Source organism: Bactrocera oleae, chromosome 4 (genome assembly GCF_042242935.1).
Source record: "Bactrocera oleae isolate idBacOlea1 chromosome 4, idBacOlea1, whole genome shotgun sequence".
NCBI lineage: Eukaryota > Metazoa > Arthropoda > Insecta > Diptera > Tephritidae > Bactrocera > Bactrocera oleae.
The window spans coordinates 6,997,371-7,014,277 of record NC_091538.1 but is presented as its reverse complement, the minus strand read 5'-3'; the positions used below and the strand labels follow the sequence as shown (position 1 = coordinate 7,014,277).

The following is a 16,907-nucleotide window of genomic DNA, read 5'->3' as shown; positions in this document are numbered from 1 at the left end:
GTTCGAAGATCCAAAATTGGAAAAGCTTTTAAGCAGCTTAGCTATTTTTTTTTGTTTTGTAAAATATCTAAAATTTTTTTCGCAGTTTCATTAAAGGTATATAAACATATTAAGAATTAATAACTAATTATATATATTTCTATGATTTATTTTCCATATCTACGTCACCAAGACTGCCTACTTGGGCACCAGTGATGCAACCAGTTAAACGTAAAGTAGGTTTTCAGAAGCAGACGTAGAAGAATGTAGGATAAATCCAAGCATGCATGTACATATATATTTTTCACCAGTTGGGGTGAGCTTATAAGCCAATACATATAGATTATATATGCTTATGAAATAAGAAATATGTTCTTAAGTAGTCAATGGTTTGTGTAATCATATATCCTGCTGCGCGATAACAAGCTGTGTCTTCAATACCTTTTAATGTAGACAGCCAATTTTGGTTTGCAATTGACTGACATTTATGCATGTGTCTGTATGTATATACGTATAAATGTCATATGCCTGGCTAAAATGTTATTTATCAATGTAATAAGTTGCCTTGTATTTACACTAGATGCATATACAATAATACCAATTTTGGAAGCGATAAGAAAGATTTGTATTAAAACAAGTGAATATGATTTTTTTTGTCAGTCCGGGTCAAATTTGATCAGACAATTAAAAAACATTTTCTTAAAAATAGCCTCTTCAGGCCACTTGAAATTGAATTGAAATTGTGTAAACGTACATTTCACAAGAAGTTAAGGCACACATCACCAACAAAAGCCATCGATAATTCAGCGCCAGCTGGAACAGCCAAAGTCAACTTAAGACATAATCAAACTATGGCTACAAATTACATTCTAAAATATCACATCAACAATTTTAATATACTATATATAAAATTTAACTTAAACATAAATGCTTAAACCCAAAAAAATATAATTGAAACCTTCAAAATTGCCAAAATCGTGTTAGCTGCTTACTAATTTCTACAATTTAGATCTTTTGTTTATTTTTACTTTAATCTTAATATCGGTTGTTGTAGTTGCGTCTGTCAAACATATGTATATTATGATCATCTACATATTTGTTTACCGAAATCCATATTTATTTGGTAAACAAAGTCTGAACTCACTCACCTCTCACGTGATAACAATGCTTCATAACCAATTATGTGATGCTTCTCACTTAGCGTGGGCGCGCGTATTATCTTACACCAGTATAACGTGTCCATGCTGGGCTCAATTGTGACCTAACGTAATATATATTTATAAAAAAAAGGTTATTTTATGGTTTAAGTGTCAAAAGGTGCAATATTTTTGTTGTATAATAAAGTTACTCAAATGTGTTATATAATTTTTTTTTTTTAATTTTTCCAAACTCACAATCAATAAACAAAAATTATCATATACTTAAAACATATAACGAAATTTTCTTTTAAGAAATATATATAATATATATTTAAATATTTTTTTTTTAATTAAAGTATTATTTTTTTATTGTTGAAGTAATTTTACTTACATTCTGCACTGTAACATCCCATTTGTGTGTGTCAGGGTTGGCCTCTTTACGAAACATTGGTCCAAGCAAGTTGAGTGATTTGTAACCGCGATTTTTGCCATGTCCCTTTAAGTCGCCATAAATAGGATCTCTTTCACCAAATGTCCATAGAACTTTGACGGTGTCAACCTGTTTCAAGTTCAGTATATTTTTAAAATAAATGAAATTAATGAATTAATCGTGAAAACCGGTATTTAAGTAAATATGAAATGAAATGTTAGGCGCCTTAAATGTAATGAAACCCGTTTTTTTCCATTTTGGAATGTTTCAAAACATTGACAAATATAAAATAAATAAATTTGAAAAATAGCTTTATCAGTATTGATCACGATTTTTCGATTATTTAATTTACTTTTTTATGTTCTAGGTGAATTTTACGATAAATTTTTCAGGCGATTGTGTAAAAAGAAAAATAAATGCCTTAATTTGACTTCTTACTACACTTTTTTAAATTTTTAACCAATCTTAATGAGCAAAGAATTAATAAATTTTTTACTTGACATTTAAGTGCAACCCTGAACTAACGGCTATAAAATAATAACAATTAAAACGGTACATTCATTTAATGTTTAGTCTGATGTGTTTAGTGCCGAATTTGTATGAAAAATGAGTTGTTAGTAAAATATTTAAATTTCTATTGTTAACATTTTAATAAATTTTTCCTTGTAGTTTTAAAGTCCGTTGAAGACAGCAGCACAACAGTGTTGCGTGCCTTATTGGCCCAGTACAAAAGTAATCCCGAAAAATTCGATCTGGAGGAGACCGATATCTATGGCAATACGCCACTTTTGAAGGCCTGCTATTTGGGTCGACGTGACCATGTGGAATTGCTACTAAAACGTGGCGCTAATTTGAAAGCAATGAATTATTTAGGTGCGTACTCGAGCTTTATTGGTGTGGTAGAAGAAAAAACATAAATTATTTGGCATAACATAAATGCCACGCTTTTACAGGTCAAAATGCCTTAACGCTGGCCACTTATTGTGGCAGTTTGGATGCTGTGCGTTTGTTATTGAGATTTCGCTCCTATACGGATTTCAATAAGTCATCCATTGTGCCAGCTTTATGTGTAGCCTGTCTGCGTCGACATCACACGCTTATTAACTATTTTCGACGTTTTCCAAGCACAGAGGAGGAACTGACGACCGCACATGGTAGATTATATAATATCAAGTATTTTTGTCTACTATTTATCATTAATCCCTTCTAGGTATGACTCCAGCTCAGATTAGCGAATGCGTTGAGGTTTGTAATAAAGTATATGGTAGGCGTAGCGGTCAAGGCGCATCTCATAGTGGCGCAGCTTATAAGATGCGTTAATATAATGTCGGCAAAACTCCGCTAAACATATAATAATTTAATTTACCAATATCCCTTTTATTGTTCTTTATTCTACAAAACTCCGCTAAACATATAATAATTTAATTTACCAATATCCCTTTTATTGTTCTTTATTCTACTATAATTATGTCCCTTAAATGTTAAGATTTTAATGTGTTTTACCTATTGTGCACTTAAACGGTGTAGATTTCAAAAATTTTAGCATGTTTTAATTTATTTCTTTGTATGTAATCTAGTTAAATATTTTTTGTAATTTTGTCAGATTTTGTATCGAAATTTTACTATATTTTTTTAATAATTTAAATTTTTTAATAATTTGTATTTACAATCCAAACAGTGTTATAGTGTATAACTGAATTAGTAACTAATACATAAGATATAATATTATACTCTTAGAAAAATTGTCAAAATCATTAATTTATGTTTTTATACTAAGTATTAAACTTTTCTTTTAAACTGTTGCTATTGTACAATAAAATAAAATTTATATAGTAAATTATAATATTTTTATTTTAAAAAGTTCATTGATTTTCTAAAATCACAATTATTATGAGCACTTCATATATTTTGCCCACGAGTATTTTTGCAGTTTATTCGACAATCCGTTTTTCAGCATTTTGAACTCTTTTTGATTTTGATAAAAATAACAAGTGTCGACTTACCCCCAATGGCAAATCGTATGGATCGCAAGTCTCCAATTTACGTGAGAATTCTACCCAGGTGTGCGTTCCATTTTGTCCACCATCAATCACATTGTAGTTTTGCGTATCGTCCTGAATCGGGGCTGCATTGGGATGTTTTGCTGAGCCATGGCAATCCTAAATAAAAGAAGGAAGAAAAATATAATTAGTAAAACTAAATAAAAAATAAATTAAAATAAAATAAAATAAAATAAAGCATATAAAATGAAACAAAATAAAACTTAATAAAATAAAATAATATAAAATAAAATTAAATTAAATGAAATAAAACTAAATAATTTAAATTAAATTAATATAAAATATAATATAATAAAATAAATTAAAATAAAATAAAGTAAATAAAATTAAATTAAATAAGATACAATTAAATAAATGAAAAGAAAATAAAGTAAATAACATAAATTCAAATAAAGTTAAATAAAATAAAATGAAATTAAGCAAGTGAAAAATTAAAGGCAAGTAAAATGAAATAATTCTGTTAGGTTTAAATTTTTATAATTTTTATTCTTAATTTAATATATATTATATATTAAAAAAAGATCTGGGCTGCGCATTTTGTAATTAAAAGTTTTGAAATAAAATTGAAACTTTAATTCTTTAAACTGAAAATCGGAAACAAAAATTGGAAATTTAGTTTTTAATCAGAATATTAGAATTAAAATTGATAAAATAGTTTCTTTATTTAAAAATTGGAAGAAATAATACAATAATAACATTATTTTTCATAACACGATGAAATATATACGAGTATAGGGTAGTCAACTTTTTGCAGGGCATTTCAAGCCTATCTTTTTATTTTTGACAGCAACAGCTTGTTCCAACAATCACTGAACCGTTCGTTGCGGGTTTAAAATTGATATTGTCAAAAGAACTTCGAAAAATTAGTTTGTGCGCTCAAAAATACAGTATATAATAACCAAGAGAGTAAGGATGCGTCTATGCTAGATGGAAAATATTAGCCTACAAGTATATATCTGAAAATTTTGTTATATCATTATTTTTCAACACAGGCTATTTGCTCCACCTAGCGCCCACCGTAAAGGTCAACAGCTTTAAAGCATTAATCATTTAAGTGAAATTTAAATGTAACAGAAATTAATTGTTGTGCATTAAACCCGTCAGTGATAATAGTTTTACGCTTAGATATTTGTCATATATTTGCTGCCGCTTGGCAAATACTATAATTTTAAATGTTAGCAACAATGTCAGAAGTAATAACCCCTTCACAAGTCCGTGTCCAGGTGTGACGCGAGCAACACTTTATTTAATGGTAAACATTGTGTCTGTGTTAAAACCTTGCTGTACATAAACTTACACACATACACATGTAGGTATATACTTACTTGCAGGTGTTGGTGTGTGCAACGGCTTCTGTGCGAACTAAATGAGGTGTCTGTGGTAATAAATTCTGGCTGCAAGCGAGGTGTGTAGAAAAAATTTTAATACTTGCATAAAATGTAGCGATTTGCCAAGGACCCATCGCCGTCGTAGCGTTTAGTTGGCACGAAGCAGGGCGATTCGTATTTGTTTATTTTTTATTTTTGTTGTTTTACGGAAGGCATTTAACGTTGGCCATAAAGCAAACTAAGCCATTAATGTGTAATTTGTCAATTTTTAAAGGGAAACGCTTAAAGGATATGCGCTCGGGGAAGTGTATTGTGTTTTATTTAGCAAATAAGAGAAAGACTGAAGCGTCTTTAAAGTAATAGTTTTCTAAAAAGGTTCTGTCGATCCCTCGGCGTGATTGGCCCAGAGATAAAGATGTTTTAGTGGGTTGTTGTGTTTGGAGAGAATATTCAGAGTGATAGTATCATGAGTAATTAAGGGTTTATATACACTTACAAGCCGAAAATAAGCGAGTTTTTTTGTGTTTTTTTAAGAGGCATATTATATTAAAATTAAATAAAAATAAATAATTATAATTAAATAATAAAAATTAATAAAAAATGGTTGCACTGCAGTTAGAATATCCTTCACAAATAGAGAAGTTTAAGAAGAACTTGATTTTGTTTGTATGACTGCTATATGTATAGTAGATCTGGAAAATGTTTGCAAAATTCTCATATCTCTATTCCATTTCATTAACTAACGCGTTAGTTACGGATTAGAATATCTTCCACAATATACAAATCTCTTTGAAATCCCAGTATTTTTGGTTACTCGTATGTTTTTTGCTTCTCAGGTGATTTTTGTTCACTCGTGCGCGCTGAGCATGATTAAAAGTATGGCGCCGCGTTGCTTTAGCGGCAAAATAAATGTCATTCCAGCTGGCAGACGACAGGCATTTAAAGAACAATGAGAAACAAGACCAAAACAAATCAATTCAATGTCTCAGCGTTTCGTTGCAACCGATCGCATTATGAGAAACTACTCATACTCAAGTTTAGATTTGATTGCTTGTGTGCTCACTCGCATGTATTGTTTGTACACTCTCATTATACGGCTGGTCGGCTCGCTGCGCGGCAGCTGTGGTGACTGGTAAGTCGTTGACATACGAGGCGACAACTTGAATTATGCTTTTATTGTGCGCCTTTGAATTGTGATTCTACTGGTATCAATGTCCGTAAAAACTCATTTCTGTATATGTATGTACGTGTTCACATATGTAAGAACATGTGCCAATGGCGCTTTGCACTGGAATTATAAATTAGGTGAAATATTTCGCTGCCTTGAGCCTACTTACATTAATAACATACGAACAAAACCGAGGAACGGCTTGCGGAACCTTGCAAAGGAGCACATCTTTCAAATTATTTGTGTGGTTCAAAGAATCTTTTACAAATTTTAGTGTTTACTAATTGTAATTTCGGGATTTTATTAGAATTCCTTTATTATTTTGTAGAAACATTTATTTCATGAAAATAAATAACACTTTTCTACTTTTGATGTTTCCAAGCTGGAAGTCATCCTTAAATAAACTGATTGAAGGCGGCGTCAGAATGGGTACGTTGACTCCGTTATGGAAAAGTAAGCAACTGACAGCTGAGTTGAATGTGTGCATCTATATGGAGAGCGACAGATTGACAATGCGTACTGTACCGTAGAAGAATCCAGTAGGCCAACTCTCAACTGTTTGCATACGACAAATACAGTAAAAAAATGGATTATAAATTAGCAAAAAAATTGGCGGTAATAATTAACAGCTGATTTATGTTTACAAGAGCAACGCATTCATTGTGGCATACCTTAACGTTACGTACGTCACTTCATTAGCATACTTTTCCGTCGTTGACGTACCCATTCTGACGCCGTCTTAACGCTGTAAAAGTAGAACAATTTCGAAAGTTTTGCATTCGACTTCAGTTTCTGCCTTGAATACAATGGCGAAACTTCGCGAATATTTTTCTCTAGAAAAGACTTTTAATAAAACCCTTTTGAAGCCTTTAGTGTTAGGTCACCACCCATAAATACGAGTAGAAGCTCGATTAAGCTTTTGTGGTAGTTTCTGTTTCTCGGTACCCTAGTATATATGTTTTACGGTAAACATCCGACAATAATGAGCTTAAGTTAATGAGACCTATGCTCTTACTCAATCGACTTTTTAGTTTAAATCTAAATGTTCAACAGTTCAATAGAGATCGAAGAAATTCTTGTGTTCATTTGAGCGCCTGTTGGATTGATTTAAACTTTCCAATATAAACATGAATTGGGTATTAGGAAATAATTATTTGCCGAGAAAGCTCATCAAGGTTTCGGTATGAAATTTTGCTGATTCTATCATTAGGCAGATCTCCTGTATTTTAAACAAATTCTAACTAATATCTATAAGAATAGGTAGATCGCGTTTAGTAGTGAGTGTCATCTAACCATAACATCATTAATACCGATTTTAATTGGGCTTCCTCATTTCAAAACCTCTTTAGTACTTTTTAAATTACTTTTATTGCAAATGATAATCGGTTATGTTTAGGGGTGTTCTTTTGCTGTCGATTATATTCATATAATATTCTATATAAGCATAAGTTCGTTCTTTAGAATCACTAAAAGTGCTATGAACTCCGTTGTTTCGGTATTGTCATTCTAAACACGTTTGTATGTTGAAGTAATTGGCTTTGTTCAAAAATTTGGAATTTTTGAAATTTATTGACTGTCGTCATCAAATATATATATGTATGTACTTGAATGTTTATTGTTTATGCCTACAAGCTGTAAAGCACTATTAATTTATTTCATTGGCAATGAAGTGTACTTGAATGTATGTATCGTATATTTTCGTCTTTATTTTGCACAGACAAGACAAATTAGTATTCTGTAAAGGAGCGTAAATTTTATTTTGGTGAAATGTGCGATTGCGACATACCTAAATACATACATGCCTAGGAGCTTTTAAGAGAAAAATATTATTTTGAGGTAGCGGGATTCAATTATATAAGGTTGTGCTACTTAAGAGAGTGCTTCCTCTTACGCAAAAATTTTTTAAACCATAATGTCGAATAATCATTTTTATATTTCTCTCATGCATTTTTTGTTTACCTTTTTACGATTTTGTGTGGTTCACAATTTATTTGTATTTAGTTATCACTCAAAAAAACCATTTTTATTAGATGGAATGTTTAAAATCATAAAATTAAAGCAAAACAGCTGATTTTGACATAATGAATTAAAACCCTTTTGACAAATTGGTTTTTTTTTTTGATATCGACAGTCTTATACAATGGAGTCATGATTTACCTCAAAATATGGATCAGAAATCTGGGCTTTTAGTGACCTGCAACACACACATACGGTTGCTGTGACGACAGCACTGATGATACGGAAGGCATTTTTCACCCCCTCACCTGCACAAAAAAAATGTGGAAAACGGTTGGCCTCAAGGGCCATCCCTGCAACTTCCCTCTAATTTCATACGCTAACGTTCAAAATTTCGCTTTTTTCACTGCTTTTGAGCTCTTCGAAATTTTTCGTTTTCGATATCTAGCAAGTAAATCAACCGATTTCGACCCGGTTTGCGGCAAACGATGTGTTTCTTCAAGGTTTAGAACTGATTAGTTTTTGGTGTCGATCGGTCAAGTCGTTTGGAAAAAAATCGAAAAAAACGATTTCTCGAAATCTACTGGTCCGATTGGGTCCAAACTTACACGAAATTCAAGTGCAATGAAACCCTTTGGAATGCCGTTTAGTTTATTCAAATCGGTTGAGCAGTTTAATAGTTATAAGAGGGTCACATACATCCACACACACACATACATCCACACATACATACAGACATACGGACATCATCGTAGAAATGTTCGGGGAAGCTTCCTCGACCCTCAGAACGTCGAGATCTGTTGAGAACTCGATTTTTGCAAAATGGGGTGAAACCAATATCTTCCCGATTTTTAGAAAATTTTCCATTTTCTTAGCGGGAAGTTAAAAATCCACAAAAAACTGACTGAAATGGTGACATAGTAATTTTAATTCGATTAATTAATTTTATTCAGTCTTGCTCTGAATCTTGCTCGAAGCTATATTTTTCCAAGTACAGTGTAAATTTTTAAATCGGCATGGAAAAGTCAGATACCAAAGCACTTTATTTAGATCAATTGAAAAAAATCAAAAACATGAATTTCGAGTGCAAAAAACTCTACTTTTAACACCCAAAATTATTGTGTTCTCAAGGACATCTTGATAGACAGATATAAGTATGCTTGAAGTAACATTTTCATATTATTGCTTGTAGACTCCAGACAAAGGCGTTTCAGTTTCATAAAATGTATAAGGATAAATATGAATTTCCATAAAAATTTTAACAATATAAAACTTCGGCATTTGTCAGCGTTATGTACCAAAGAGGATATTTAAAGCAATCAAACGTTATTAAATTTGAGAAAAGCAATGATTTTATATTAATACCTCAGGAGTTGTGAAAATAGACGCAATAAAGAACGAAGCAATGTAAACATTCAATTACTTGTCTTTTTGACAGCAAAGAAAAATGTAAGCAAAATAAAAACGTCCAAAGATATAACAAAGAGAAAACACCCTCGAAAAGAAATTAGTATTTACATAAATACATCAAAGGATGTGCTTTGTAGGCGTATGTGTGTGAAGAGTATTCAAGTGGCTTTAATCACTTATGATAAAAAAGTTCAAATTAAAGTGAAATATGGAAATAAAATTTAAACAATGATAATTTTTTAACTTTTCCGGAAAGGTAATGATGGTCATGCTTGCAAAACTAAACTTTATTTTTGCACATTAGTAAGAGAAAATTGTAAATTTAATATTTGAACTATATTTAGGGTGTTTCTTAAAATATTTGAGTGAGATAAAATATGTATAGCTGTATTAAATAGACAGTTTAGAAAAGTTTATGCTCTACAATAATTCAAATGAAAGCATAAAAATATTTACTAAATGATTCAAAAGTTATGTTGTTTTTGAAAAATTGAATAAACGATTTTTTCATGATATTTAAATTGAATTTCAAAAAACGACTTTTTATGCATATAACTCGAATGTTCATATTGTACATAGATGTAAAGTTGAAAGCCATTTATTTCGAAAATATGCGAGTATTTGTAAGAATTTTTAGACTTGTCATCAGCTCCCAATGCTTTAAACGCGTTTTTCTCCAAATGATGTTTTCAGAGTCGTTGAGCAAACTTTCTCCAAAATGGTTTTCAAGCGATCTTTTTCGATTTATTTGTCAGAAATAAGATTTTGGCAATAATTTCGATTCACTGTGATTTAATGTAACCCTTGTTATTTTAGTTTTTTGGCTCCCCCTGGTATACAGATATCTAAAGCGTATTTACATATAAAATATATTTACATATATTATACTAATTTTTTTCACCAGAAGGCACTTTATGAGTGAATATACAAAAGTATATTAGTTCTTGAAGCATAATAATATAATATATATACATACATATATATATGTATATATACATACATTAGTGTGGGATTTTTTTTAACTATGTACATTTTTGCAATTTAAAATGATTTTTTTCATTGAGTTATAAAATGCAAAAGTAAGAAACAAATATGCCTTAAAATAGTCAAACTTAAACTGTTAATATCTTACAAACGGTTAGGTTTACGAAAAAATCGTAAGAGAATATTTCATAGTTGCAATTTCCTACAAAATATTTCTTGAAGCAGTTGGAAGCGAGATATGAATTTTTTTTAGAAAAGAGAGTAAGTAAAGTGTAGAAAACTGTTAACCGGAGAACCGTCCTGTAGTACCAAGCGAAAAAAACCTTCGTTTTTTTATCACCCTAATATACATATTATACGTATTTATATATACATATATTTTAGCTCTTATACATAATGTTTTTTTTTGTTTGCTCATTTAACTTTCATTGGTCATTACCCAAATATATTTATGACAATAATCTAATACTTCGCGCGCAACTGTCACAAAAAGGTTATGTCATAATCCCCTCGCCCCTTACTTAATAAATACATGCAAATGCAAACCGTTTGAAAAGTTTTGAAAACTTAAATTATCGAAAGACCGCTTGAATACCATAAGTCAAGCAGAAGAAAAATAAACTTTATCATAAACTTTTGCATAAACTTATTCAATAGAGTTCTGTGCGCTCAAGCGGCGTTTAATAACTCAAGTGTGAGGTATAAATAAGAGAAACCCTTTTTTTGCTAAATGAGGACAGCTGCTTCAATTTGCTGTTTAAAAGCTTTATTTTTTGTTTCAAAGAAGTACGAAGTTGAATAACCGAGATAAAAGAAACTAGCGAGGCGCTGATTAATAGAGCAATTCAGTACTTTGATATAATCACAAGTCTCTAAATTTGCGATTTTAAATCAGAGACAATTTATTTGACTTGAGAGGATTTTGCAATTCAATACGTTACAGTCACAAAATAAAGACTAGAGATTGTATTGTGAAGAGTAACTTGTCACAAATTGAGACTTTACTTCAAAATGTTTTAAATAGTTATTAGAGACTGCTTACTTAATTGCGCTATAAGTCTTCAAGAAATGGTTTGTCCTATGGACGCATTTATGTAACATTTGTTTATTGTATTTATTAAAAATTCGCGCAAACTTTTTTAGGTATTAATTGAATTTTTTGGTGTGATTAAATACATGTGCTTAAAGCTAAAACTAAATTATTAAAAGAAGCAGAATATTTTACTAAATATTTCGCCTTAAGTTTCATTACGTGCTCTAAGCAAAATTGCGATAATTGAGTTGTTAAATTGACACAATTTATTTAATTGCAGACGTGTTGCAGTTGTTCACCTAGCAGCAAATTTCCTTAACACTTAATTTAAACACCATAAATGTTTGTATATAAAAAATGTCTTGCCATTAGTCTTGTCGCCTTTTTCAATGTTTCGCAATTTTTCACTTTTATGTAAGTATAAATGTTTAACTACAACACTTTTGCGGTCCTTAAATTTTATTTTACATTTAAATCTCTCACTTAGCGCAAAATGTCACTTGAGAGTTATATTGACTTGGCGAACAACTACTCGGTCAGTTTGGGTCGCCGCAAAAACTCGCAAAATTTGTAGAAGTGTGTATTTGGTCATTTAGTAGTACCAACAAACAGAATGTAGGCTAACATTCTTATAATGTAGCAAAAGCCAAGAATTTGCTGCGAGTGTTAATTGAGCGCACGAAAAAATAAGGAGACCCACATCTAAAAACAACTAAATTTCTTCGCATTTCTTTTCGCTTTTTATTATTTTAACATTCTTTTCATTTTCTTTTTAGGTTTTTTTTTGTTAACTTGCTTGCTTGTATGGTCGTTTTTCTTACACGTTTATAGGCGTGACGGGATTTTGTATGATTGCAATTAAAAGTTTTTCTCGTCACTCTAATTACAATCCTAATTTTAAGAAAATATCTCTCATTTCAGCACATTTTTGTCTTACCTAACACTTTCCTATCCTTTATGCTGCTGATTTTATTAAAGTATGTGGTAATATTGTAGCAATTGTAGTGAGTTTAGTTAATTCCGTTATTCTTAACCTTATTTTAAATCATTTAGCTAAATAAGTGGCTAAGCAAGAAAATTTGGTTAGCATTCAGTAAGAAAAGAACTCAAATAAGTTCTGTATGTATTTAATATAAATCAATGTTTGATGAAGTAAGATTCCGAAAAACATCAGTTGGGATTTTGTGTACTTTATGATCATTTCTTCCTTATGTGTTACACCACATCCCCTTTAAACATGTTGGCTTCTGTCACACCAACAACGCTTTAAGTTATTCTTTCTGACCTTTTTCGTATGTGCTATATTTGCTAATACTTTTTGGTTTGTTTGTATTTTTTACACTCGGTATTTTGCCAAAGTAACAACCTCTGGCATTAACGGTGTTTGCGTTTAGCAAAGTGAGTTTGGTATTTGCGGTTCCTTGTTTGCTTCCGATCAGGGTCAATTTATTCAATGATGGCTTGAAATTGTAGTCAATTTGTCACAATCCAATTTTTATGCGTTTGACAGATGTTTCACGTCAACGTTGATTCAATATATGTAAGGGTATGAGTGTGTAATTGTGATCGTGTGTGTATATTTTTCATAGGTTAATATAGTAGTTCATAATGTGTACTAAAAAATAGTGTATTGTTAGGTTATGTTTGTAGATGAAGTTCCTTCGCCGGGTGGCTTTGAATATAAATGCAGATTAATCGTTATTAAAGTATACAATATATACATATGTGGGAATGTGAAAAATTGTTCTAAAACTCGCAAAAAGCAAGCAACTCTTACTAGTATAAATGTTTGTCAGATCGTTGAACTGGGTCAACTTTATATTACTTTAGTCCATCGTATATTTTCTAAGCACTGAAAAACACGGTTTAATATTTTAAAATAATTTCAGAGATTATCAATCAAGGTGTAGAAATTAGAGTTTTTAAGCCATCTGGTTATAATTCGTCCTTCTGCGTATAATTTTTCCATCTGATAGTTAGTATGTAATTTAGTGCTCTATTTTACCGAAAAATGTCAATACCTCTATTTTCGAGGAAAGAGTGTAAACTCCTCTCGATGACTTAGGAACTAAAGATAATGTCATTTTTAGCCTCATCTATCTTTTTTTTTACCAAAAACTTTTAGAAAAACCAAAAAAAAATATTATTTAATTCAATAAACGTTATTTTGATTTTTGCGTAGGCTTGTTCTCCTTTTGTAAGCGTAAACGAGCGAAATTATGCACTTTATTGTTGGTGCGTGAATATGCAAATTCCTTTGTGAAGCTAAGGACTGCAAAAGCAATTTTATAAGTATGTTCTTCATAGCATTTGGCACTCACTTAATAAAAATTACTTTGTAGGCGTAATGTACTATTGGCACGAGGGTAGCTTGATACATTTGTGATTTGCTTACTGTCTCGCATTTCTTAGGTGAAAAAATTGTCACACAAGCCTTTATGAATATTGTGTCGAAATTGTAGTATCGATTTCTGTAGTTAAAATATACGTAGTTCAATAATATCTCTCATAATATGGTTATATAAGAAAAAAACACTGTCAAAATTCTAGGTATTCTTCGATTTCGAGCGTTTGTTGTAAATTTATTGCTAAATGTTGTTTCGCCGAAGTAAGTCGGAACTCTTTTTGACCCAATTCTCCAAAAAATTTGGTATGGGTCTAACGCTTTTCTGTCTAAGTCAATTTTAAACAGAAAATTCTTATGGTAAGTCTCTCCTGAAAAGTTCGACGTTTTACTGAAAAAAACATTAGAGTCAAATTTTTTTTTCGAACCGATATTTAAAAAAAAAAGAAAACATTATAATTTTTTTAATGCCGATTAAATTTTCGAAATTAATAATAAAAGTTGATAATAAAGTTTTAAATTCTACTACCACTAATTTTTAGTAAAAAGAATATTTTGATATTTATACTCGAACAAGTCTCTTAGTTTTTGTACACGTACTTTTGTTAAAAAGAAGTTGCTCATTTGCAGAGTCGCCAATATCGGATAAATATAGCATATAACTGCCATACAAACTGACCGGTCAAAATCAAGTTCTTGTATGACATTTTTTTTATTTGACAAGATATCTTCACGAAATTGACATGAACTATTGCCCAAGCTAGCTATATAATTTCTGAACACATTGTTTAGATTGGACCAATATGGCATATAGCTGCCAAACAAACTGACCGATCCAAAACAATATGAAGCTGAGTGAATGAATTCTTTTTACAACCGAAGTTAACGTTTTGTTTTTGTTTTATTATATTTTTTATAAAAACCACAGTTTAATTTGCATATCTATCAAAGCGATGCCAGAGCCACTTCCTTACTGCGTTTATTTCACAGCTTACAATGAATAAGTAATACGCTATTCATTAACAAAATAACAACAGACTTATATTATATATTCAGAGTTTATTGAATGCTGAAATAGAACTAAGAATAAAAGAGTTGAAAGAAGAAGAAAGCCGCAAGCAAAACAGAAACAGCAACGAGACAGAAGTCACAAAGGAAAAGTTAGTGATGTTTTGAAGGAACATGACCACAAATATGTTTACGATTTTCAAAAAGCTATCAAAATTATATGAAATAGTAAGTTATGCATACACATATGAAAATATATATTTCAATACACATATAAATCCTTATAAACAAGTTAATTTGCCATGTCCACTCATATTTCGATTCACACACATACCAATACAAATATAGCATGGCTTCCGTAACCGCTTTTGTTCAATACCTAAATCAAACCACACAGCGCACTTAAACAGTAGCATACAGTGATTTGACAGAAAACGCCTCCCGGCCTGATCAGAAAATTGCCGCCACTTCAATTAAAGTCACACAAAAACAAAACCAAATATCGTTTCGCAGCAGCGGTTAACTTACGATTGCTTCGACTTTATTTGTGTTGTGCAGTGAAGGACTTTGGTGTTTTGTGCCCGTGTTTCAAATTGCCTTTTTTCTTTTAATCTTCCTTTGCTTGCTTTTTTATAGTTGTACTTTCCTTATATTCTGGCAACGCTTAATTTAAAAAATTGCTCGTACACGCCCACTCGTCATACTTCTGGACTGCGGTTGATGAGTTAAAAGTGTGAGAGTGAATCATTTTTCAACTCAAAGTGTAGCGAATAAAGTGGGCTTTATACTGGCATGTTTGTTGGTGCTTAGCACAAAAACAAAGTTGCTGAAAAAGTTCTTGTCTGCTGTTGATGATCAACGCGAAACTGAGAGTGCAATCAAAATTGTGGTACAATGCTTCGAAGTAATAACTAAAATGTTTGAATATCTACAAAAGTGTAGATATGTAAGTACGAGTATACTGGCTTAAATAAAGTTTCTTTTAGGATTTAAAAGTTAATTTCCAGATTTTATCTAGAATATTATCTATGCATATCAAACTTACATATCCTTAAAGCAATATAAAATTTTAGATTATATATATTAAATAATATTTATATATCTAAATTTATAATATATTCTCCAAACTCAATTCTATTGAAAATAATTAAATCTATATTTTACAATAAAAGCTTAAAGGAGCCGAAAAAGCTTTTTAGTGTAAAAGACTTTCCTTTCTAACTTTTTTCTAGATACAATTTCTGTATAAACTTACTACTGGTGGACTTTTGAATTAATGAATTATTAAATTAATTTTGCAAAATTTATGAATGTTTAAAGCTTCCAAAGGTCCGTAAAGGTCGATAGAGTTATAAAGAGTGTGGTAATATAGCATACTTTTCTGAGCGATTTAATGTGAAAAGGCGAAACCCTAAGCAACTTAAGGGGCACACCTTATGTAATATTAAAAGAAAAAAATATTTTTGAATCGTATACCGATCTTTTAAAATAACATAATAAAAATGTAATTCGATATCTCAAGTAGTTTTTGAGTTACAGCCTTGTAAAGTGTAGCCGCTTAGTTCAATAATCTTGATCAGTTTATCTTTTAGTTTTTCTCTGAACTACATTTTGACTTTGCCAGATAGCAAATTTTGGCAGGCCAAAAGGACCAAAATTTTGCGCAAAATTCAACTTTTTTTTACAACGCCGACATTTTTATAAATGTACGGGAATTTTACAGTTACGTGCGATTGCACTGTGGCCTGGCATCCATACTAGTCTTATCACAAACCGACTCGATGCCATCGATAACGAGGTTAGGCATTCCTTAACATACCCGGAACGCACGGTTATTGAACTCAACGCCAGTATCGCCGCCCTGCCATCAGAGTGGATAGTCACTTATCATCAGTATCATCTTCACACATCAAAACACTCCAATAGTCAAGAAGTCGGCAACTGAAGTTGATAGAGAGTTCCTGACAACTCCCTCGCAGGCATGTGGGCAGAGAAAAAGCCGCCAGAGTTTGGTGTGGCGACCACATGATCCAAAAGATCCGGTACAAAGTCAAAACGTTTGAGGATT

General features: G+C 31.1%; 2 protein-coding genes across 2 annotated transcripts in view; one reads left to right on the top strand and one right to left on the bottom strand.

The window, feature by feature from the left end:
• LOC106626743 (MOXD1 homolog 1) overlaps window positions 1-16,907 on the bottom strand; it is a 29,567-nt gene that overhangs the window by 5,188 nt on the left and 7,472 nt on the right. The window contains exons 2-4 of the mRNA XM_036374820.2: window positions 3,552-3,707; window positions 1,510-1,677; window positions 1,128-1,240 (exon numbers count right to left, since the gene is read on the bottom strand). Coding sequence (XP_036230713.2) covers window positions 1,128-1,240; window positions 1,510-1,677; window positions 3,552-3,707 — 437 coding nt within the window. The remainder of the gene's footprint in view (window positions 1-1,127; window positions 1,241-1,509; window positions 1,678-3,551; window positions 3,708-16,907) is intronic.
• On the top strand, window positions 2,056-3,033 carry plu (plutonium). Its single transcript, XM_014246804.3, has 4 exons — window positions 2,056-2,161; window positions 2,218-2,421; window positions 2,502-2,702; window positions 2,759-3,033. Exons 1-4 carry the CDS (start codon window positions 2,155-2,157, stop codon window positions 2,866-2,868), a joined length of 522 nt encoding a protein of 173 aa, XP_014102279.2. The 5' UTR covers window positions 2,056-2,154; the 3' UTR covers window positions 2,869-3,033.

What these genes read in the sequence shown, in the direction of transcription:
- plu (XM_014246804.3), top strand. An exon ending in GAAAGCAATGAATTATTTAG is followed by an intron (nt 2,422 to 2,501) that starts GTGCGTACTCGA and finishes ACGCTTTTACAG; the next exon opens with GTCAAAATGCCTTAACGCTG. An exon ending in GGAACTGACGACCGCACATG is followed by an intron (nt 2,703 to 2,758) that starts GTAGATTATATA and finishes AATCCCTTCTAG; the next exon opens with GTATGACTCCAGCTCAGATT.